This window comes from Agelaius tricolor, unplaced genomic scaffold (assembly GCF_023055355.1).
Source record: "Agelaius tricolor isolate 1412-34295 unplaced genomic scaffold, bAgeTri1.0.p SCAF_10, whole genome shotgun sequence".
NCBI lineage: Eukaryota > Metazoa > Chordata > Aves > Passeriformes > Icteridae > Agelaius > Agelaius tricolor.
This window is the reverse complement of record NW_027269270.1, coordinates 13,103,850-13,129,424: the sequence shown is the minus strand read 5'-3', so window position 1 is coordinate 13,129,424 and position 25,575 is coordinate 13,103,850. Positions and strand designations below refer to the sequence as shown.

The window sequence follows — 25,575 nt, the reverse complement described above, 5'->3', positions numbered from 1 at the left end:
TTTAAAAACAGCTTGATACATCCAGATCACATTCACATCTTGCATGACTGAGATGCCTGTAAAGCAAAATGTGTTTGCTCAACAGCTCTAATTTTGACCTTGAAGTGTCCTATGCATTTCTATGGAACAGCACCATCTATTGGCCTACAATATTTGATTTAATTTGTATTCTTATCTCGCTCCTATTGGGATGTTTAGAATTTTGTAAATTATGTCTTCAGCTTTTGCATCATTTATTTACAAATCATGCAAAACGGAGTATAAATATCCATTTTCTGATTTTTTTTTCTTTTTTTCCCAAAGCTGCCTCTACCATCTGCTCACAGAAAAAAAGAGTATGAAAAGAGCAAGGAGGGGACAAAGAGAAAGCAATGAGAAAGTTAAATTAGCAATCAGTCAAAAATTCAAGAGCAGAAGCAATTTCTCATCTGTCCCAAAAGGGGCAACTATGATGACATAATGTGAAAACATCTTCCATTGTGACATGTGTATTATAGATACACAGATTCAGCACAATCAGTTCACAAAACCAGCTCTTTGACACTAAACATACAAATGCAGCTAAATGTGACATACAAACTATAATACGAGGAGTAAAAAAAATAGATTAATATGTTTAGGGATTTTGGGTTTTTTTCCTTTTTTTTTCAGTTTTTATTTTTAGCATTAAAGTAAGAGTTGCAGTAATTTATTTTGATCAAGCTATCAGTAAAATTAAGTTACCAGCAAACCAGGTATAAAAAGTGCATTTCTCATCTTTTTCATGGGAGAACTTAGGCACAGTTGTATGTGACAGTTCAAACCCATGAAGCAAAGACCTGCTCAAAACAACAGTTCCAGTGTATTGCTCATGAATAAAACTAGCAGAAAATTAAAACCACCCCAAAATCCAACCACTCTCTCCCCACAAAAAACCAAACAAAAATGCACCCTGTGGAAATTATTTTTGTCACTTCAGAGTAAATTGAAGTAAAAAAGTATCTTCAAAACAAATCAAACATTTTTGCAAGTCTCTTCAAAATACTATAATCAACATTAAACAGAAGGTGATGAAAGAAAGCAAGCATAGAAACTGTCAATTCAATTATTGGGAGAGAAAAGCCAGGAAAACAATGAAAGAGGAAGCGTACACTAAAATCAAAGGAAAAGGCAAAGCACATTTTTCTAGCACTGTTGACAAAAAATGATTTTAATCTCTGAACAGGCATCTGAATGTAAGGTAGGACAGTGGTCTTCCAATTACTTCTTTTGATGTAAAATAAAATATTTTTTTCTGACTGTTATTTTGCAAACTCCTGCCAGCACCTGAGAACCAAGCTGTGTTCCATGCTGCCAGTGCTTCAGCACACTGTAGGGCAGCCTGCAAACTTCAGTGGGATTTCAATGATTTCAAGGACTGCATTTAGCCCCAGCTAAATCACAGCTCTCTGTTACAGATATCCAAGTGAAAACAAAGTATGCTCAGTCTTGCTTTCTCTTCTCAGTTTGAAATACCAATATAACTAAAGACACTAGAATTTATTTTTGTCAATGAAGTAGGTAGTCTAGGGTGTTTGTGGGGCTTTTTTCCTTTCCAATTAGGTTTTCAACTGCATGATGTTTTACCCTTCAGAAGGTACTGATTTCCACAATGCTTGAAGAGCTTGAAGCAATGACAAGAGAGAGGAGATGGGATTTACTTCACCTAACACAGACACACTGCTGCATCCATCAAGGAAACCATCCTCACTGAAGGTGGGGTCAGTAGAACCAGTGCTGTCTAGGGTGCTGTGCTTCTCAGACTAAAGGTTTGGGGTTTTTTTTCCCCTTAAATTACATCCAAAAATGATAACCCAGTGACTATTTTTATTGCCATTACTGCAAACAGAACTTAGGAAAAGTGGACAGAATTGCCAGTGTCTACATCAAAGAAAGTCAGAAAAGGTGAACAGCACTGTGAGCAAAACTCCCTTTGGGAGCACTGAATATTCATAATATAATTATAGATAGTCATCTGATGGAAAAAGAGAAAATTCTACTGAAGCTTAGGAAGTATTCAAAATTAGAAGCAAAGGCATCAAGTTGCTGTAGTTACAAAACAGCATCCCCATGATGTTATTATGAACATAAAGTATATCTAAACTCTTGATCAATGAAAGTCTTAAGCCAGTTTCAGCTACTGCTAAGTATAATCTTAGTCTTAAATCAGTTTCAGCTACTGCTAAGTGTAATCTAATAGAGACAAAAACATTAAGTTATTCACCTGAGAAGTGCAGGACTTGTCAGACATTTTGGCAGAGAGGAGAAAGTAAATTTATTCCTTCTACTCTACATGAAAATTTAAGAACTGCTGGAACATACTAAACCCAAGAAAAATCACAGATAGAAATCTGCATTTTTCTACAATGGAAAAAAAAAAGCAAATAGATATAATATAACCATATTAGCTCTATAACTGCTCAGGTAATTTCCTCTGTAACTCAGAACATCATGCACTGTGCAAAATTCCTGGATACTCATAACCAAAATACATTGCTCATAACTACATGTATTTAGAATTATTTTGATACTTGAAAAGGGTATGGGAAATCTCACACTGTGCTGACTCTCAATCTCTTCATGCTTCTGTTGCAAAGCTTGTGAAGCTCTAATGGAATCTCCTATTCCCCACTGAGTTCTTAGCTGTTCTGATCCAGGTCCTTCAAGCCAATTGACAACCTGTCAGAAAGATAAAGATGATAAAAACAAAGTAGCAAATGAATTATACAAAGACTGGTATAAGCAGAATTTTGTAACACAAGCAGAAATTTAAAGAAGCAGGTTTATGAAAAAAACCAGATCTTTTTAGCTCTGCAAAAATCTTGTTGCTGAATCCATTCACATCCTTCACAGTTTTAAGTAGAAACTACTTTTCATTAACCTTAGCCTGTCCACTCCACAAAAACAGGTGGCAGCTATGACAAGATTTTTCAAATACACAATTATCATTTCACATCCCTTGTCAATAAAAGAGCTCAAAACACAATGATAATGGACGTCTTGTGTTCAAACCAGAATTTTTTTTTGCCCAAGTGATTACAATGCACACCTGAGAGCTTTCTCCTTTTTTTGCTGAATAAACTAACATTCAAGTAGAGGATACATACTTGTTTTAAAATTAAACTTACACACCAACTTGCTCTATTCAAATAACAGCAACCTGTCACTGAGTTTTTGTAGCCACATCTCATGGAATTTGTCTTTGCAGGGTCACAGCTTTGGACTACAGTATTGGATTTCTTTGATTATTATTTTGAAACTATTTTTTCATGTAAATATTACTCAAAGCAAAGCAGAATGTCTCAAATTTTGGTTTCTTTACACAAATCTGAATTATCAGATGATATCTATGGAAAAATTCCCTGATAAATTTTTAAATATCTGGTAAACAGAGATTGCTGCAATGAAACCAAGTGCAGAAGTCACTTAGTACTGGAGTCCTGAAGTAAGGAAATGCAGGAATACCTCTAGATTCTGAACCCTAATAAAAAGGCATAGGAAGCCAGCTTCCTGTCTTTAATGTTAGTGTTGTTTAAACATCAATCACAAAACAGCTTCACACAGATTTTCAGGAAACATAATACAATACACAATGTAACCCCACAACCATGAAGACAAATGAAACAGGGACTAATTGGACCATTTTCCTAGTGCTGCTAGACTGCCCTGCAACAGCAATCAAGAACAATCATCATTACAGAAGGCTCCTCAATTCACTCCATCTCTGAGTCAGTACATATCTGCCTTCCCAATGCCCTTTTTTGCCCCATGCCAAAGCACTGTTTCAGAGCATATTCATTGCTCCAAAAGCATTCTCAGTCTTCCCTGCTTTTATCATATCTAGGACAAATTAGGACTCTACAGTTGCAGGTTCTTTTTGTTTAAAGAGAAACTTCCTGTTGCGCTCAGCACCTCTGCACAGCTGTTATGGGTTAAATATGGAGCTGACCTAGAAGTGAAGGGACCCAAATGTCCCCCTCTAAGGTCAGCGTGGCCTGGAAAACTTCCACATGGAAATGACAGTTCTCATGCAAGTCTGAAACAGTGGGCAAGGCTACTGCTTAGCAGTTGCCCTATCTGGCCAAGAACACCTCCCCATTACAAGTTTCCAGCAACTACTGCATTGACTCTGCAGCTGCTTAGGCCAGCACATGGCTGTTCTTGTGACAGATGCCTAAACTGAGGAGGGAAGAATTACTAGGGGACATGCAGAAAAATGTGATGTAATTTTCATAAAATAAACTTTAAAATCATTAATGACAAGACTACTGCAAGAGGTCACAGTTATTTTTGTGAACTAGGATTAGAAACATAGTAATTAACACCTCTGCCTAAGGAGGGACAAAGCCAGAGTTTATCCTAGCCTAGAAAGTTACAATAATAAGCAGCATTTAGAAAAACTGCTTATTACAAAACATCTGACAATCACTGCAGCCTTTACATTACAAAATTAAAGACAAAAGAGAGGGAAACAAAACCTTGGAACAGAAGCAAAAGGAGTAATTCAAAAGAGAGGGTAGGATATTGAAGGCATAATTGGTTTTGAATTAAGAGGGCTTTGAGAGAGGGGTAAGAACTAAGCATGCCACAGTAAGGACAAGCAGCAAACAGTGAAATCGAAACAGGAACACAACAGCAATGCAGGAGTGGTTGGCAATATAAGATGATATACAAATAATGAAATATGAATGTAACTGTAAAGAAAGCTAGTAGAAGATTAAAACATGCACAAAAAAACCTCCAGCAACACCAGGGAAAAACACCCACTCTAATTAAAGTACTGCAAGTACTGTTATATAGCAACTTCTGTTTACTTTGTCAAAATAAATTCCATGGCACTTTGCCTCTACTGGCTTCCTTCTGTACATCATTAGCTTCCTACTTTTAGCCTTTAACTCCTTCTATTAGCCTAATTTTTTTGCTGTAAACCCAAAGTAAATGAAATAATTACCCAGATTTAGTAAGTTTTTCTCAAATATTTGTATGGCATTTAGAAAGCTTTTAAACACACTTTAAAAAAAGCTGATTCATTTGGCAAAAGAGCAAAACACATTCTTCCTGTGTACTGAATCTCAGTTCACTTGCCAGGTAACATCTGTAGTGTACACACAGCAAACAAGTAACTATTTCTACTACAAATATTGCAAAATGAGGCTGAGTAATGGCAAACTATTGTACTTAAATGCATTTACAATGTCAGTTTGCCAAAATACAATAAAAATTACTCTTATTCAACCACTAAAACTTAAACACAGGAAAAAAATTTCACCTGATTATATCCACAGCTGTGCTGATATGCTCTATATAGGATTATATTAATCTCTCATATATTTTTAATACTTCCAGCTCAATATATCAACAAATGACATCTGCTTTTTAGATTTTTTTACAGTAATCAAATTGCTATAGAAATTAAAATTATCTTCTCAGTAGATTTCTAATTTCAATGCTAGACATCACAAAATTGATTAGTTTTTATTTTTACCCATATCTACAATGCTGCAAGTACTTGACATGCACTCCCCTCATGCATTAGAAATGCCAATGTTGAAAGGTTAAAAGCAATTATCTATTCAATTTTCTGCATATTCAAACTATACCGAATCTTAAAAACACACATATCTAATTTCAAGTGATAAATACAAGACGAATAAATTAATTCCATTTCCTTGATTTTCTCTACTGAGACTCTGCTGTGAAAATGTTGGAAGAGCTAATTACATGGCTGTTTCCAGAGGACCAAGCCAGTTCATCATGACCTTTAACATGCAATTGAAAAGGAAGAATATATTCATTCTTGTCAGGGTGTTCCTGAAATACAGACAGTTTAAGCACTTCAGCTTAGATTAAACCACCAAGCATAGGCAAATAAAGGAATAAATAATGGCTTATCTACAGAAACAGGAACTTTAAATGATGTGGACAGGGGAAGCAAAGCAAAGTTGATGTTCAGTCAAAGGCGTTCCTCTCTTTGCCAGCAGGGCAGGCATTTGCACCTCCAACAATGCAGCCATGCACTGCCACCGTGCCCAGCAAAGGGACAGCCCCAAGGCAAGAGAGCACATTTATAGCAACTTCCACATACCAGAATAGCCTTTGGAAAGTCACTGTGGCAGCCACAATGTAAAGCACTGTGTGAAAGCAGCACACTGCCAGTTGTGAAGTGACGGGAGGCACGAAGGTCTCCCCTCTGACTTTTGCAGAAATCACAGTCTGGGACTTGAGCTCAAAACTCCGCCTCACTGCACTCAGGGAGAGCTGCAAGCTTACCTGCATGACCTTCTGCTGAATCTCCTCCAGCTGCGTGCGTTTGCTTCGCTGCCTACAAACCTCCTGGTAGCGGGTGTACTGCTCCCTGAGGGAGTCCAGGAGCTTCATGACCTGGGGCTGAGCCAGCAGCTCATCATCCATGGGAGACCAGGAGACCCCTCCGTCGGAGCCATTGAACCGACGCTGCTGCAACTCAGACAGCAACTCGTGACCTTCAGGAACACACAGAATGCTGTGGTTAATCTAGATTCTAAAAAAACCCCACAAAAATTAGCAGTAAGATTGCCTGCTTTTAAACCATCAGCAGTGCATTTTTGCAGCTAATGATCTTTCATATATTGGGCACATATATATTCATATATATTTCATATATTGGGCACATTTAATGACACAATTTCATGCAGAGCTTTGGTCACAGTTTGTGGGGCTGGATCAGTCACACACCGAGGAAAAGAAATGTGGTATATTTCAGATATATAAAAGAGATATTGTGACTAACATTTAAATTGACAATAGCATTGATTAATGTAAGGAAAATTGAAAGCATAATCCTGAGTCTGAAACAACTCTGAAGTATTCTGATTTATTTCAAAATGGTGAGTAGCATCCAACGTATTTCTCCCAAATAATTCATGTTCTTATACTGAATGAATGCTCTGGAGGCACTAAAAGTCTGACTATATAATTTCTCTGTTGTCTTTCAGGATTTTTATAGCAAGTACAACTCCTTCATAGAGAGTGTGAAGCTGAATAATAGCTAATTTTTCACTATTCTGTTCTCACCTATCTTGCCCTTTTCTTTGTGCTCTTAAGCATCATATCAGGGTACAGATTCTCTAGAGTGCAGTGACTTTCATATACACAAAAAAGTATATTTTGACTAATTAATCTATTGCTTAAACTGTTTGAAGAATGTTATTGTTGTTTTAAAGTTCACAGTATGTAAACACGACACTACAAGTAAACCCAGACCATTGATTTGTTCCTCAAAAGCTCAGAGAAACAGTTAAAATAAAACAGTGCTTGGTCACTGAAGAGATGTTAGTGTGAAAAAGAAAATGTGCCAGCTGGAGGTCATTAGTTCTGCAGGTCTTAATATGGTAACACGACAGTTCACTAAAAGAAAAAACCTACTACTTGAGGAATAGTATAGTAATACCTCAAGGAAAAGACAGAAACATAAGACTAAGTTCAACTGCTACTATTGAGACATTCAAAATGCCAAGGGCTTTGAAGATTGCAGCAAACAACTTTAAATTACTCAGCATATATTACTATGAAATGAAAATGTCTTAAGAATTCAAGTATATTTTGCTGTACTATAGTGCAAACATCTTGGATTTCATCTTTTATAACACTCCACAGATAGGCACAGATAGCTGCAGAGCAAACAGACTTGGGCTTTTACAAGTTTGTTCTACTGGGGTAATTCTGAAATTTTATTGTCTTGTTTCAGCAGCAAAGGATCACCATTTTTCCAGGTAAAACCATCTTTTCAAACTAAGTTCTTATCAAATTCTCTGAAGCATAGATCCATATATATGGATTTGGAGCTTGTGAAAAGAACAGTACCTGTAGTTATGGAAGACAGAAGCCTTTTATCTAAACCCTCTGTTTACAACTGTCCTTAGGAGATAAGAATTTAACTGGGGAGAGTTTAATCTCTCTTTTTCTCAGCCTTTCAGTACAGTGACTCTAACAGAGAAAGGGTGCCTCTTAAAACTCCCATGATTTAGCCACAGAATATGCTGAGCTGGAAAGGAGCCACAAGGATCATCCAGTCCCATGGAAGCTATGAAACTTCATACCACCAAAAAAAGTTCATTGCCAGAATTAAGAAAACAGAGAATGCATATAAACTAATGGGCTAAGGAGCCATCTGCTTACACAAAACTGAAGTGCTGTTTTGTCCAAAGATCTTTACTATTAGACAAGGATACACAATTAGGCTGAAATCTAGGGACACTGTCTACAGACACTTCATATTTTAAAAGCTTCAAAGACCAGAGTAAGAAATTTTTGTTCCACATTTTAACTCAAACCAGTATTATCCCACATCTAGATGAGCTAAATTTTTACATAGAGGGCACATAAAGCCACTGTGATAAATATTTCATGTGATCCACACATTACCTTTAGGAGGCTATAAGGTAAAAATTCTAAGCACTCAGACTCTGATCACCACGTAACACTATGCATTACTTATCCCACAAAGACACAAATTAAAAAAAAATGTTGCAGTCCAAGTCAATAGACTATTATACTTTATTGCAAATAGGAAATTCACCCTAAACCCAACTTGTTAAAGCATCCCAACTCATTTAATGCTGAATGGAGAGACCAAGAAGCCAAGTATGCTGTCAGAATCGTGCAGGAAAATGCTTTCTATATTGTAACCATTTGGTGGCTACTGAGATTAATCCATTCTATAAGGCAAACATATTGAAATCAGCTAGAAACAAAGCATTCCCCAAATTAAACATAATACTTATGGTAATAATGTAAAGATGTCAGTGGGATTATAAAAAAAGTATTTAAAAAGGCATGTTTGGAGTTCTTCCATTTCTTAACATCACTTTTTTAACCCAAAGATTACAGTTGTTAAGCTTGCTATATTGTGAAGATGGCTAAGATAACAACTGTGCCCTCTGTGCTTCCACTTGGGGCCTAAAATGAATTATGTCACTTTACTGTCCAACATTCTAATTTTTTGACTTACTGTACCTGTCTGCAATACCGTCTCAGGATCAACTGATGGAAGGAAGTTCAAATCTATGGATCTTTGGAAAAAAAAAAAAAACCAAACAAATTATTAAAATTTGTATTACAGTAGCACTAAAAACTTCAGCTAAGGCTGGAACTACCTAAGGGTATCAAAAGACTAGGGCTTTTTCTCAGTGAAGTCCTCACTTTTATAACTCATTAAATCAAAACACAAATGGAGGTGAATGTAATCAGTTGAATGAGCATCCATCTACACACACATTCACATACTTTGTAGCCTACATTAAAAAGGTTTAGAATTTCTTTACACATTTCGAGGTATTTAAGGTATATAATTTTTTCAGTATTTTTCTGGAATTCAAATGAAATTTTATAATCCAAAAGCATTGATTTCAAAAAGTGAATCACATACCTCTCCCTCTCTTGTTGATTTCCTTTATCACTTCCATTGTTAATTAGAGCAAGCTCGTCCAGTAAAGATGTTGATTCTTTAGTGAACTTTTCAAATACCTAAATAAGAAGAAGGTTTTAATTTAAGAAATAATTTGAGGTAGCTGTACTGAAGGCATCGGTGCAAATTTATTCAGTAGTTCCATTAGTATACTTCAGTCTCTATAAAGTGTAATTATTTCCCAGCATTCAGATGGTAGGGAGGAAACAACAGAAAACAAAGTTTTGTTCATAGAACACTTAAAAGCACTAAGATTCCTTAGGGAGATAGTAAATATTACACTGAATATAATAAATACTGAAAAAATTGAGGTATCTGCAAAATCTGTAAAATCTTAGGGACATATTTATTCTACATCTTCATTTAAGCCTTTAATAATGCTAGAGAATCAAGGCATGTTACACAACTACTGGCCAGCTTACTTGGAAGGATTAAAATAATTTTGTAAAGATTCCAGCTTCTACTCACTATTAAAATAGACCATATTGTAATGAATAACTAAAACAAAAGAAAAATGTATTATATTATATCGAAAGATTATATAGAATAAAATACCCTCATCAGTTCCATTGAACTCAGGTGTTTCTGATCTCAAATAACACCTGTACAGTGAAGACACTGTGCAGTGTTCAGACAATTTCTCTGTACCTGACTTCTGCAGGTTGGTTTTGCTTTTTAACAGAACTGAGCACAACTGGGTGTCTTACGTGACAGCCACAGTAACTTTCAGGTATTTTTGCTGTTATTAAATTATTAATCAATAGCTTGCCAATGAACTTTCCTTAACTTATCTAGAACTACTTAAAATTTCAGAGGAAAGCAGGTGCAGTTGCAACACACCTGGAGTTCCTAGATGGAGACACACATTGTAAGAACAGATTATACAGGAAGGGAACACATTGTGTCAATGAAGATTGTTTTGAAAATTCTATTTAAATAATTGAAAAGCAAGTATCAATGAAGAAAAGATTAAGAACATTCTGAAGAGCTAGGCACACCCAACAGTTGCTTATAGAAATTGTGCTGATTAAATTTGTGCTGATCAATAATTAAAGGGCGTAGTTGCTCCTGGACATTTACTGCTTCTTGCTCTGGTGGGGCAACTGCATTGACAGAGGTTTTGGTGTAGGACAGCTTAAAACCACAGGAACCAAGACCTAAGAGATAACCCAGGAGCAACTGCAGAGTCCATGTATATTCTCCTTGTGTTGGTCTTCTCCTACAGCAGCCAATTTCCCTTTATAGCAACTATACCATGGACTCAGGCTCTTCTAGATTTAGTGTTACTAAAAGAGTTTCATTAAGGAACTGGTTGTTCAACAAACTGGTGGCATTAGCTTTATCATCCCCTGAGTAAAGGCAGTGTTACTTACCACAAGACTATTCATGTAAGTGAACTGCACAACTACACATGTGACAATTTCCTACATGCTTTGCAGTTCCTACACAAATAAAAATTTCAGGGCTCAAGAAGGAGACATTAAAAAACCCCCAAACCCCAAAACACAGATAACTAACCAGCCTCTTATTCAACCAATCCATGTGATCATAGGTGAGAGTTCCTCCGAAATCTTCTGTTAGTTGGCATGGTTCTATATATCGTGTCAGCTTGTTAGCAGATACTAAAATAACCTGCAACAAAAAAAAAAGGTCACTTGTAGGTAATGCTCATACTTTCCTTAAGTATCTGAGAAATATGCCTAGAGATACTGAGCAGATCATTCTGTGATTCAGATTTTACTGCTAAATGTTTAAATGAAATATGGCTGCTTGCAATTAATGTGGGCCTCAACCAGACAGGTAATTCTGACATGCAGTGTATGCCTCATGCATAATCCTGTAAGTGCATCATCTCTACCACCTTGTCCATTTACAGTGGGAAAAAGCAATGTGCTCCCTGGATATCTGTTATCCTGCTGGGAGCTGATGCTTTGTGCTTAAGTTGTATACCACACCATCTATTTCCAGTGAATATACTAGCAGGCTATCATACTGCAAAGCACTCGGTACTTTTACCACTTTTTGGCAATACTTTCAGTCCCAGAGGTGAGTTTGTGACATAAAAGTTAAGTGCCTGCATTTACTGTGCAAATATGTTCAGCAAAAGTTGGATCAATCATACTTTATGAGTAGTCAAAAATTCAAATTTTAGTATGCTTTTTAGCTTGAGTCGTTCACCCAGGAGACAAATCCAGTTCATCAGCTACATCAGGGCATACAGGAAAACACAGGTCCACTGCTAGGTGGAAAACTAAATTCTTGCCTTCATTTCTGCATTCTAGAAGCTCCTGAATGAGCCTTATTCATATAAGCCTAAACCAAAAGTTGGCAGCACAGCTTGCTTTGATGAATGACATGCTAAGCCTGGAATAACTCCTGTGGAAAAAAAAAAAACCAAAAACAAGCTCTCTATTGAAGCAGGCATATTGGCAATATATAACCAGAAACAAAAGAAAAAAATAGAAAATTTCTATTACCCATCAAATCATCCAGGGCACAAGCGTATGTGGAAAGAGCTAACTAGAGAGAGACTTCTATTCCAGTTCCATTTCCCTGCAGATTCTGAAACTACAGAATTCAGAGTAGCTCCAAACAAATGGTCTGTTATTGCAGAAGAAAACCTTTCAGCAACATCCAAATACACACTATTGTCCAGTAATCTTAATGGTACATGGCTGCTGTAAATGGAATTGGCTAGTAGTTTCTTTAGGTAATGCCAGTAACCAGCCCAAACCCCAGAGGATTCTACATCCAAGAAAGAAGAAAAAAAAAAAAAAGCCTTTGTTCTTCCTTCTTTTGGCACACTTAATAGTTTGGGTAATTTTTAACATTCATCTCTATGAGTTCATTAAAAAAAAAACAACTAATTTTGGTATGGACATTGTGGTGTGGGAACTAAAGCAAACAGGGCAGCTGGTTCTCATTACTGAAATACAAGTTCTGAAAAGACCCAAATAGTCTGACAAAATAGATGGACTGCATTGAGACCACTTATTTCAGATTTTTTTTAACTGAGATCCTTCAGGAAGGGGAGTGGGCAAGGGATAGCCCTCAAACTTCTACTAGGGAGATGTTTTTTAAAAATAAAAAAATTCTGAGAGAGCAAAGCCTGCACAAAAAATATTTTAGCCATATGAAAAAATAATCTTCTGACAATAAACACCCAGTAAAGGGATTTGCTCAAAACACAAATTTTCTACATCTTATTAGAAAAACTCTGAAAAATAAAATTTCCACCTCATTAATAAACCTTGTTGTAACTTAAAGCATTATTTGCAAACCCATTCATTCTCTAGGTTTCTCATTTAAAAAACACTTCTTTTTTAAACTGTTTATTGACTGTTCAATGGACTAGCTGCTAAAATCCTCTGTGTACTTTTCACAATATAAGAAAACATTTGAATTTTTGACTAGGTTGTGGCAGAAATGAAGGCTCCTGAACAGAATTAAGCTCTTGCTCTAAACCTGGCAGTACTAACCTAACATCCTCTATATGCTTTAAATTAGTAAATCAGCTACTATAGATTAATAGCCCATAAGTACACAGACCAAGAGCCAAAGAAGAAAAAAAATGTTGAAAAATGCAATGTGGATAGTGAGAAGTCACTTCACTTTTACACATCTGAATTCTACTTCAAGCTCAGCAAACTTCTGCTTTCAGGCTTCCAAAATGTTTCAAAATCCAAACAGAGTAATTATATTTGACTTTTTGTGAAAATAGATGTCAAAACACCATATCCTAGAAAAAGTTGTCCCTTATGAATTAGTGTTTCATCCTTGCTTTTGAATTTCACCCTTCAACATATTACCACAGGTAAAGATAAGGTAATTTACAGCTGTAAAAACAGAAATAACCCTGTTTGCTTGCAACTGAAATGATTTTTTGTTTTCCTTTTTTTCCAAGTCAAACTATGTTGATTCCAGAAAAAGGGGGAAAAATGCAGTTTTCATAATCCAAAGTAAAAGCCTTTGGACAGCAGATTATAGCTGGATATTAAAATGAAGAGCTTAAATTTCCCAAGGGAGAAACATGTAGATCTGGACAGATGGTAAAACAGGAAAAAAAAAAAGTATAAGTTATTGAATCCTTTAATCTTTGCTTCCCTTCTCACTTGATCCACCCACTTCTGACAACAGGGACAGCTAATAAGCTCACAGGGGCAGCAGGTTTCAAACGTGTCATGTTTGCTACTGACCAGAGTCATGGAATCATCATCTGCACTCAGCTCTCTTGAAAACCTGGAGAAGTGGGAGCAGCTCTCATCCTTGCTCTATGCTAGTCAGTAAACTTGCTCTGTACAATATTGGCCTGCTAAACCCTTGTGAAAGCCTTTAAAGAAATAACTCAGAACGGTGCTTTGGGAAAAGTAGAAGTGCTGTATTTTTTAATAAAATCAAAACAACCTTTGTAAAAGCTGTCAAGCAAAAGAAGAATGACAGAGCTAAAAACATGGACTGCAAAGTCTTGTGCCTTAAGTGCAAAATTCTATTTCTTAGCAGTGAAAATACATGTTTTTGACTCATGCAACATGTATCTTCTGTAATAAAAAAGCCTTAAATACTGTTTGCAGTAAGCTGACCTCTCTATGTCATTGCAGTTTTCTGTAATTTTCATTGATCATCTACAAGGAGATAGAGGAAGAAGTCAAGATGAGAGAGGAATTCTAGATATTCAAGAGGACATGTAAAAGTGTCCCCAAAATGTTAAATACATCCATCCAAATTTACATTCTCTCTTAAGGGAAGAAATGTAAAAACTCTTTAATACAAATGTTACCGAGTCAATCCCAAGAGCTACTTGAGAACAGGAGGCTGTAAAATTTCAGTAACAAGGACCTTTTTCCTGAAGTGTGTAATATCAGAGCAGCCACACTACTGAATCTGAAAAGGAGTAGTTACTTTCCAAAAGAGAACAATACACATGCACCTTGAGAATATAAAATTCAAACAAGTGCAATCTAAATACGATCTTCATTGCCACAGAACTATAAAGCAAAGACTAACTCTTCCTGAGGAGAATAATCCTATTTTTTGATACCAAATACTATTTCAATTCATTTTTTGAAATACTATTTGATTAAAAGCTGAGTAGCATAGGGTATTATTTGTTTAATATGGAACACTAATCTAAAAAAAGATCATTTTATTTCGCATTACACCAAGAAACACTAGGTAAATATTTATTTGGCCAGTGCCATAGAAATCTGTCAAACTAGAAACCCAAAAGCAGTTGGCAGAACCTTGATAAACATAAGATGAACTCCACTCCTAGGAACTCCGTCTTTCACTTGTGGTTTTACCCACTCACTCACCTTATCCTCCATTGCTCACAATAATTAGCACACTCCCATTCTTACATCCCAGAGAAGAGAAAATAGGCAAAGATTCTTGCATTTCTCAACACTCTTTCTCTGGACAGAATTCAGGATGTGACATAAATGCAGGCTTACATCCCCCAGCTCCACATAGACAATTCCCTATTTTGCCCAAGAACCCACTGCCTCCCATATTAAAATAGCAACAGAGATGCAATTAAATAAACAATTTTGACTGGAACTCCTATATGCCTTTTTAGGAAAGTCCACAAAAGCTATAAATTCTGGTCTTAAAACAATGAACCGAAAATGGACAAAAATTAGATACTTTCTACAAAGTGTTATTCATTCTTTATTCTGTGGAGCAATACTCTGCTCATTAGCATAATTCTTAAAAGGTAAATTAGAGACTTGAGATTTTTCAGAGCAGATGCTGCAGATAAATTATCACAAGAAATTTCTGACACTCTTTACTAGAGAGTTAGAGCTGTCAGCTGCTACAGTAGAAGTGTGAAGCATTTAGAACTACTCAGACTTTGGACTTCAGGATTATAGAGATCCTTATGCTACACACTCTAATTTTTTCAACTAATTCATGGTAGTTTACCACAAGATTTTTCCTTTCTCTTATTCCTTTTTTTTTCCATGCACTTAATTTCTATTCTCCAAATCCTCAGTGAACTTTTAAAATTTTGCTCCCTGATTTCCACAAGGATAAGAACAGCAAGCACATCCTCTTCTTTCCTGCTCCTGACAAACTGATTTTCAAAGTACTGATCTAGTACCTAAATCAGGCTCAGAGATTATTTTTCCTCTAAGTTCCTTAAATGACTGACACGTGTGAAATAACCCCACCCATCTATAGGTATTTTTGCCCTGTGTACAAATTTTTACATTTCTTCTATTTTTATGGTAAGTTTTTTCTTCCAGTTACGCTCCTTGTTGTCATAAGAAAAGCTCACTCTCAAATACAACACACTACATCTACTAAAAGAGTGATTTGTTTCACATTACTATGTAGAGAATATTAATAAAAAACCAAAAAGCACCACCTCCCAACTCTCTAAAACACAGCAATTTTTACACTCAAATCCTGTTCTTCAATCTTTTAAGGCATTAACAGTATCAAGTATTACTGTGTCATATATGCAACATTTCAGCTGAAAGACAGCTTTATAAAAATTAAGACAACTCTCCTCTATGAAGCATGGCACAGGACCAGATAAAACTGCTTCAATTAACACATGAACTGATTGCTAATAAGGGAGGAATGAAGTTACAGAAGAAAGTTCTGCTGGAGGACAAATGGGAATTTTCCTGAGGCAGGTCCAAAACCAACATTAATACTAACCAGAAATAAAGATATGAACTTTTACTCAGCTGAATCAGCCCACCGCTTTGTACTTATCCACCCAGTACTGTTTGATCTCAGTTCCCACATTTACTTTCAGTGTTTTGCAACTCATCATCACCACATCTCACTCTGAAGCAGAGGATCTCTGCCTTTGAACAGAAAGGAAGACATTGTGATTAATGGCTTCATATAGGAATATTAAGCAAGGTATTAAGAACGGATCAGGTAGTAGGAAATAGGAGGTAGCTGTGATGCCCCATTAGAAATCACAGTTACACAGCATTTACTTCAAATAAAATGAGATTATACCCAAGTAAATAAAAAGATTTCATATTTTAATTACAATTTTTAGTTCATAATTATTTCACTGGCACAAAACCAATCCTGAATTTCCCTAGTAGTTGCACAAATGTAACCCGTGATCCAAAACATGAGTTGGGTGTTGTTTGTTTTTACTGCCAGTAATGCAAAATTACACAGCTGTAGATTTGTGCCTGAGTTGGAGCCTTCCATAGCCTTATCAGTGCTCTGCACTCTATTGGAACAGAGGAAAGATATACTCCTGTCTGTGACACAAATATTTGGAGCCCAGAAAAGGTGGGTCATTTTTACTGAAACAGTTTTCCTGACTGCAACCAAGTAACAGAAACAAAAAGGTTTGGTTACATAATTTCACATAATTCTATGCCAACAATGCCAACGTGATTACTAGCACAGAACATGTTTTATAAAATTACTAAGATTACTTAATTAAAGGATTATAATTTAATGACAGTTAGCCAAACCTTAAAGTGAAACAAAAAATCCTTTTATTATCATGTAAAATTATCCTTGCTTTGTTGACTTATTTTCTGTAAGCTTTCTGCTTATTTGTCTAAAAATGCATTCTAGCTGAGTCATGTTAAAGAAAAACCCTGGAGGAATCTTCTAGAAGGACTAACTTCCAAACTAGCAACCCCATCACATATACACTAACTGCTACTATGTCACATACTTTCATATCACAACTTCAAAGACTTCCTGAACTTAGCCAAGAACTTTATTTACAGGAGTTTAGCTGGGAAAGAGAGCCTAAATCACACAGTAGCATCTTCTAAAGAGGGGCTTTGCCTTTATTACTGCTGCTCTCTGGACTCTGACATTTACTTTATGTTGTGAAAGATCTGTGTGAAACTGAATACTGCAAACTTGAGTCACTTTCTAACCAGCAGCTCTTAAATCATATTTTTGAGTACAGATGGTTAGTTCAGAGGCTTTTTAAATTGTCCTCTTGGGTGTGGCTCCAAACAATATGCTAGTTTATAAAAGTGGGCACCACCACACTCATGTTTTTGATTAAAGACACTGTGACTGGGATGCATGCTACATGCCTGCTGTAGTTCATACAAGATTAGCTTAAAAAGTGAGTGGAAAGTTTGATGACACAGACATTTTCTAAAAAAACAGGGAAAATTGAGGTTTCCATTAACCTCACGGACAGAGATAACAAGGGAAGTGCTAACATTAACTTGTAGTCTCTCGTACACACTCTGCATCACAACTCAGAACAGCGTCAGCTTGTATTTGGCAAGGAATCTATAACCTGTTCCTGATGTCAAAGAACTCACAAAATGAGAGAAGATGCATGCAACACCAACAAGATATTTGTCAGAATGGTTCCAGCCGACAGAGAGACACCATACACCATGTATCTCTACAGCCTATTAGAGAAGTCATGAAAAATTTCACACAAAATCCTGTACAACTGTTTCTGACTCAAAACACCCACAATATGTATTTTCTTGTTAAGCAAAGAATAAAATGCCACACATTTTTAAGTTAAGAATATTCAATGAAGAAAGTCTCACTAAAAACAGGAAAAGTTAAAAAGCCACACTGGTTTGTTAAGGTTATCCACAAAGCATCAAGAATACAGCTATTTTAAAGACACTTTAGTTGTCATCCAATTACATCAGAATTTTAGAAACAGTACTTTTGACTGAAGTAGACAAAAGCTCAACATACCTCAAAGCCAAGTCTATCTTTCTCTTTCCAGAAGCAGAAATGTGTAACCTTTTTATCCCAAAATTCATCTGGCTTTACTACACAAACAAGTGACACCTCAGCTGGAACAACATTCTGTAAAACAAATGAAAAAATAAGTAAAACATTCAAGATTAAACCTTCATTTACCACAGAACTGAATTCCACTTAGATTTCATCATCTGTACAAGAATGTAAAAATTGCAGACAGAAATTGAAGTCTGCTTCATCTACATCACATATTTGCTCCATCCTGCTTCGTAACATTGCACAAGATTTCATAGCAAACAGCATCAAAACTGAAAAGAAAATATAACCTCTTTACTCCCAGCCCTAAGGACAAACCATCTATGCTGTGTTAGTACAGAAAAATGAACTATTGGCTAGACTTAATTTAATTTATGGTATTTCATTAAAAAGAAGAAGAAACGTTAAAAACAAAGTTTTCCACCAATGTTATCTTCTACATAGAAGGAAACAGTAATCATAAAGCTAGGAAAAAATTGTATATTTGTTATCAGATTACATGTCAAGATTATATCCTATACTTCTTCAGTACATATTACTTAGACTAAAATGAAAAGGTTGAATATTGACATTTCAACATATTAATTAATTAAAATACTACCAGGAAAACATTTCTCAGACCAAACCAGTAATTTCATCTACTAAGTTGATTTTATGGTGTCACACTGAATGTAGATCAAGGAATAAAGACTCTTGATAATTCTAAACTCATCAGCTATAGCAATAAGTAAAATAATATGCAAAAACTACTTACAAGTAGACAATATTTTGAACACAAGTGTTTTTGAGAACCACAAATGATGAAGCAGACAGAAATCTCATATGATCAGCACAAGTGATCAATTCACATAGGAAAATCTTCTTTATTGCTTCCTCTCAAGCTCAAAACACAGATAGATGTGCAACCCATGTTTCTGCACACTTTGCAGAGGCAGGGTGAATGCTGCCAGGAAGCCAAGGAAATAAGAGCCTGGGCAAAGAGCTGACCTCCCCCATTAGCTGCAGTTCCCACCGAACCTCACAACCACACAGTGGCTGAACCAAAACCTAGTCAAGACCATAATCTGAACACAAGGGATTCAAATACTCTATTAATAGTAAAACCATCTTAGTCAGGAAGAGGTGAAAGACACCTTGACACAGACTTCAAAACCCAGAAGCAACAATGACCCAGCAGGACAAAAAAAAAATTAATTTATTTGTATTTGACACACTTTCTGAGGCTTCACCTAAGTCTGAGAGGAAAACTACTCTGATAAAGAGGAACCATCTGTGCAGTAAGAAAGGCAGTAGTCTGAGTGTTCTAATGTGTTAGAAATGCTGTATCTCACATTCTCTTGGACCACTGAGGCCAGAAAATAATCTATACTGTCCACCAGAAATAAGACTCTATTTGTAAGCCCACAGTTCTGAAGAGTTAAAATAAGATTTTTTTAGATTTTTTTTATTGGAAATTTTCACTTTTCTTCTTCTACTTTTTGAGGTACACACAACATAATTTGTAATTGGAACTATAATCCACGACTAAGTTAACTATACCTTATTGCAAAGGAACCCAGGCAGTACAGCATATATTGCACCAAAACCTGCTCAGCTGCAATATCTGTGTGAACTGCAGCCCCGCACACATTCCTACTGCTCATAGTTGGTGATGCTAGGAGCATATCTGTGTACTTTAACTAAACCTCCATTTCAGAAAAAGGTCTACAGTTGTGTGTTCTCAGCATATAAAGAATTTGTCTCTCACTTGAATGAGCTGTAGCATCTGCTTTTCAGAATTTCTTCCTGCTGTACAGAATTCGTCACAGAACCACATTTTAAGGAAATTACTGTCCCTAAAATAACACAGCCATTGGGTTGACATCCATAAAACTGATCAGTCAACTATGAATGTATAAATATTTATTTACCTGGAGCATTAACACAACTGTCTTTACCACGTTCCACTGAGATTTTCTGCCATCCACTATCACAGTGAATCCTCGAGCTTTACACTTCTCACTAAAAGAAAAAAAAAAAAACACTTAGAAAAACATAAAATTCACTCTAACAAGTGTCATACCATGCCAACCTCAGATTTCAAGCCTCCTGTGAAATATAACTACACAGCTTTTTTCCTTATAGAAACACTCTCTTATAAACTCTAAGTTTACTCATTTATAAAATAACTTCTAATTTTAATGCTCCAGCATATTATTAGATATTACAAATTACAATTTCTCAGTAGACTGAAGTATATCTCATAACACAAGTATTTCTTTAAACTGTAGCAACTCTGAAAAGGTCTCATAACCATTAACTTGACAAAATCATCAGAAAAGAGAACAATTTACAGTGTCACAAGGAAGACAAAGGGGTGTCAGTTTTCACAAGGAGCATACAGAAGAGAACTTGCAAGTAAGCCCATGGTTTAACATTAGTTACCACACTAGATACCACGTCCCAGGTTGAAATTCTTGTTTTGGCAAAGTTATAAGCAAATAAAATCCATGACATTTATGAGCGGTAGGAAAGCATTATGTAATCTTTCCTAAACCTGCAATTACAAAACAAAGCTACTTCTGTGATCTTAGCTTACAAAAAACAAGGCATGCAACAGTAAGCATTATGTTTCACAACAAGAAATTAACTGTTATTTATTTCATGTTTAAGCTGAGCCTCATCAGGTATGGGTGGCAGACAATTTCACTTTGAAGTTTAAAAAAGAAAGAGGGGGGAAAAAGGCATTTTACTAGCCTATTTAGGAAAAAATAATTAAACTTGGCTATTTAAACAGTCCATGAATGGTTTTGGTTTTAAGGAACCTCTAAGATCACACATATGATTTTTCTGGAAGCAGTCTGAAGATTCAGGCTTCACTAGTGCAATTTCCAATCAAAAACCAACTCAAAGAACTGCTTTGAAGAATGAGGTGAAGAGTGTTACAACAGCATCTTGAGACATGACTTCCTTAGGCTCACTGGAATCGAGCAGTATCAGCATCTGCCCCTCTACTACTAACCCTATTAAAACCCTCCCAAACCCAACAAAATACAGATCCAATACCAATCCAATTCAGAAGTGACCTACCAATTCCAGAAAGGTTAGCCAATGCAAGTGTTTGTATGTAAGTTAAAATAAAAAGTAAAAAACTTGGTGATTTGAGCCACAATAGAGAGAATACAACAAAGGAAGCCAACTTTAGTATGAACAGACAACATCATAATGTTGCCACTTTTATTCTTCAGTTCTGAACAGACCTCTTCAGAATCTGAGAATTTTAAATACCACCAAAGAAAGGCATAACGGCATACTTCAACACTAGGAAAAAGCTGTCTGATATTTTAGAATGGTTTTACACACATATTCCAAAGAAATTCTACCCAAGACACTTTAAGCAGTTATGCCTCTCAAATTTTGGACACAGCCAGCAATCCACACTAGACTGCAGATCTCAAACCAGTTGTAGTTACATCGTATGCCACACAGAACTGAATTAAAAGTCAAACATATTACGTTACCTTACACACAGAATTTGGGGAAAAAAGTAGTATTAATGGTTGGACAGCTATCTGGATTTGGGACAATATCCCTCCCCTCAGCCCTATTTTCCCCAAACACTGTTCAGCAAGTCTTTCCAGAACAAAATGAGAAGTGCTTAGGCTAAAGTTTGCCTGAAAACTTTCCCACTGAAAAACAACATGCGAACCAAAACGACAATGATTTTTCCATACTGCCACCATAGAAGAGAGGTCATTTTTTCCACAACTGACACAGAGCATTAAATGTGGGAACATTTCAGACTTCACTTTCAGATAGATTTCCCAGTTTCTATTGAGTACAAAGAGCACTTTGGTTCAGCTTTTAGACAGTTTTTGTTGCACTAATGTATGTAAAGACATACATCAGGATGAGACTGTGGAATAATTAATGCTTACTAGAACAAGAATGCCTGCATCTGTTCCACAAATATGGCCAAGTCCTTAAGTCAATGACACGACTTGTGTGGATGACCATTTGGTGTTTCACCACTTTACAAAAGACAACAAGCTGTTTAAAAAACCTCCAAACTTACACAACTAAAATGCCTTGCAGTACCTTCATATACCTCCTGAAGTTTTACTTTTAAATAACCTGAATTTATTCTTTGCTTCTCTCTCACCAATCAGGATTTTTAAAAGTCTAATCTACCAAAAAAACCCCAACACTGGATCCCTTAACTGTGTTTTATAAACATTTATAGATTAAAACATGCAAAGTACACTGGATATCTTTAGTTGTGCCACTGTTGCTCTGTTTCCAGAAGAAAGATTTGAAAAGATATAAAAACAAACATGCATCTGAGAGGCTCCTTTTCTTTATAAAGCAGTGGCACATGACAGAAAAAAAATATGATAAAGATCAATCCCTGGATCTTAAGAAAAAAGAAATACAGATAACTAAGCCAGGATCAAAAACTGTCACTATAAGCTGTCAGTGGCACATGCACAGAACTTGAACAACAATGCTTTTATAGCAAGCTAAGGATGACAGGATACCCAAGTTGTTAGGCAGCACATTTAAGCAGTACCACAAGCTGCTCACTAACTTCACCAAGACTGTGTATTTTTAACTTAGTTCACTTTTAAACTGAAGCCCTATAAGCTACAAAGCTTAGGCATGTAGCACAGAAAGGACAATGGGCAATGCTGCCCTTGCAAGCTTGGGAGTTTGGTTTGAATGGCTCATTAATTTACTTTAGCAATTTAAGTGCATTGTCATTAAAAAGAAATTATGAAAAAAGCTATCCCAAGAAAGGAGAACACAAGGACACAAAAGGACACACACACACACACAGACAAGCCTTAGAACATATCCCTTAGCTTATTGGGATGTGTGTTTCTAACTCAGACAGTATCACATTCTAAACAAACATTTACATAAAATTAATTTGGTAAAGAGAGCAAATAAAATTAAAAACAATAGAAAGATTCCTTCTACTACTGGGAAAAAAAACCATTCTGAAGAGAATGCCTTCTAAATCACCTTGGTATACTTAGAAGATAGTCTAGTGTGACACTCAGCTCATCCATGCTCGTCTGCTCAAGGCATAATGGAATCGTGAGAATGAGGCCACTTCTTCTGTCCTTCCCTCCTGTTTCAGAAAGAAAAAGTAATTACAAAGTTAATGTGATGAGGTTTAAGCTGAATAAATACTTTGCAGTTAAGTGGTCTCAAACTTCATCATAAAAGCAATCTTTAAAGTTGCTGTGAAAACCTCAACTGATATTTCACCTCTCAGCTGTGAAGGTTCATCCACCACACAGATATTTAAAACATCACCAGGGCATCAGAGCATAGCCCACATCCACAGCTGTCACAAGTTTTTATCTAATACTTTCAATATAAGCAACACAAATCAAGTATTCCAGAAGCATTTTTTTTCATTTTTACATTATACTATTAAAATGCATCTCCTAGTCCTCCTACACTACCAGCCTATCAGAAACCTAGTCCACTCCCAAGCTGAGCATGTCCCCAGAAGCTCCAACTGGAGCTCCTAGAAAAGGAGGACTTTCCTAGCCCAAATGACTGCTACAGGAGGATCTCATACCACACAGGCTTCCCATGGCACATGCCCTAAACTGGCACTTCCTTCAAACACAGAACAACTTCTAGACCTATTTATAAACAGCTAACAGTCACCTTACAATTAAGATATGTATTTCCAACTGCTTGCCTTAATCTTCATCTGCATTTTCAAACCTTTCTGGTAAAACTTATACAAACAATATTAGAAACAGTAAATTTTGATAAATTATCTATTTTATTAAGGAAAAAAAACCCCACAACCACAACATACTTAAGCACATGTAGGAGCCAATTACTAAACAATCTTGTTTATATTTTAGAAAAAACTCTACAAAGACATCTATAATCACAGGTTTATTTGGGTAAAAATCAAGCAAAGTGAATTCCCGTAATCTAAGAACATCTTTATTCTCAAATTGTTTTTCACATGGCTAAAGCAATTAAATTATGCTTTTGCTTCTTAAAGTTCTACAGTAGAACTGAAGTTCCATCTAATCAGGAAGAACAACTTTTTACAGAATAGTAACAGCCATGCAGAAACAAGAAAAGGGACAAGCACAGCAATGCTTGCAGACTCGTACACATATGTTGACATAATTTGATAAGAATTCTCCTCATCCATGAGGTGCATGCAAGATAATGAACAAACACTGTTTACACAACATATGTTAGAATCTTAATTGCAACAGGCCTTTTTTTTCTTGTTTCCAAAGCTGTGCAAACACTCTGAATTTGGAGTTTTAAAGATCCACTGATACATAGATATTTTCCACATTTTCATGAAGAACCTACTGCTTTCAGTGTTCTACTGCAGTGCTGTGCTCCCTTCCCTTCCTCTCTTTTGTGAGAGAATTGTTCCAGTAAAACAGCAACACACTTTTTAATAACTGTATTTCTAAACTGAAGAATTGAAGAGTGGTGCTGCATGAGAAAGGACAAATGGACAGATGCTTCCAGCAGAAACAATCTACAGCAACAGTTATTTACAGACTGTCCACCCTTCTGTTTCTGAATGGCAAAAAGCCTGAAAATTGGAGTGAAGAAGCAGAGAAAAAGGGAAAATGCTTGGATTTAAACAGCATTTGCTGAACTGACTAAACAAAGCACAACCCAAATCCCAGAAATATAATCTCTTGACATTTCACAAAAAGACCAGAATAATTATCTAAATTATTATTTCATGACAAGTCATCTTGTGTAACAACTGACAGGTTTTTCCTCCAGCTTGTAAACACTGCTAAGGAAAGCAAATGAGAGCATTACTAAAGCAAAAAAAAAAAAAAGACAAAAAAGAAAGAATTTTTTTAGTTCATTTTGCACCAAAATGGTTGTTCAAGGCTTTTTGTTGACTTAGGAGCTTGCCTTTTCTTCTGTGCTATGTGTAATGACTTATCAGCATGAAAACTACACCAGCCATGGATTTCCATTAGAAACCACTGTTTTGCTTCCAGAAAAACACTATTTATACCAATTTAACTCAAAAATGACAACAGACTTCAGCACATAAACACTGCAGGACTTTCCTAAAATACTATTTTTCTGAGTATATTTTTTAATCATTAATGAAACTACTATGAAAGTATAGAGTAAAATTGATGTAAAGAGATATGATGAACTGATTTGTGGCTGTCAAGTTACTTTGCTTACTCTGAAGAATGCTAAAAAATCCTTCTGCATCAAGCTTTACCATTCATTAATTTAAAGCACCCATTAATACTAATCAATTCCAAAATGATCAAACCTACTTAGAAATACATACATCCAAAATGGTTCCTAGCACTTAAAATGCCACTCAATAAATTACTTTCCAGTAAGAATGTCTGTATTTCCAAACGGATCAGGCA

At 35.9% G+C, this 25,575-nt stretch overlaps 1 protein-coding gene across 4 annotated transcripts in view; it reads right to left on the bottom strand.

Annotated features, from left to right (window-relative positions):
- Positions 1-25,575, bottom strand: part of SESTD1 (SEC14 and spectrin domain containing 1) — a 50,928-nt gene that overhangs the window by 12,043 nt on the left and 13,310 nt on the right. For all 4 annotated transcript variants that reach the window (XM_071434822.1, XM_071434824.1, XM_071434826.1 and 1 more), the window contains 8 exons: positions 23,186-23,294; positions 20,092-20,182; positions 18,137-18,250; positions 10,982-11,095; positions 9,425-9,522; positions 9,013-9,068; positions 6,289-6,500; positions 2,575-2,697 (listed from right to left, as the gene is read on the bottom strand). In XM_071434822.1, the coding sequence (XP_071290923.1) occupies positions 2,575-2,697; positions 6,289-6,500; positions 9,013-9,068; positions 9,425-9,522; positions 10,982-11,095; positions 18,137-18,250; positions 20,092-20,182; positions 23,186-23,294 (917 nt within the window). The remainder of the gene's footprint in view (positions 1-2,574; positions 2,698-6,288; positions 6,501-9,012; positions 9,069-9,424; positions 9,523-10,981; positions 11,096-18,136; positions 18,251-20,091; positions 20,183-23,185; positions 23,295-25,575) is intronic.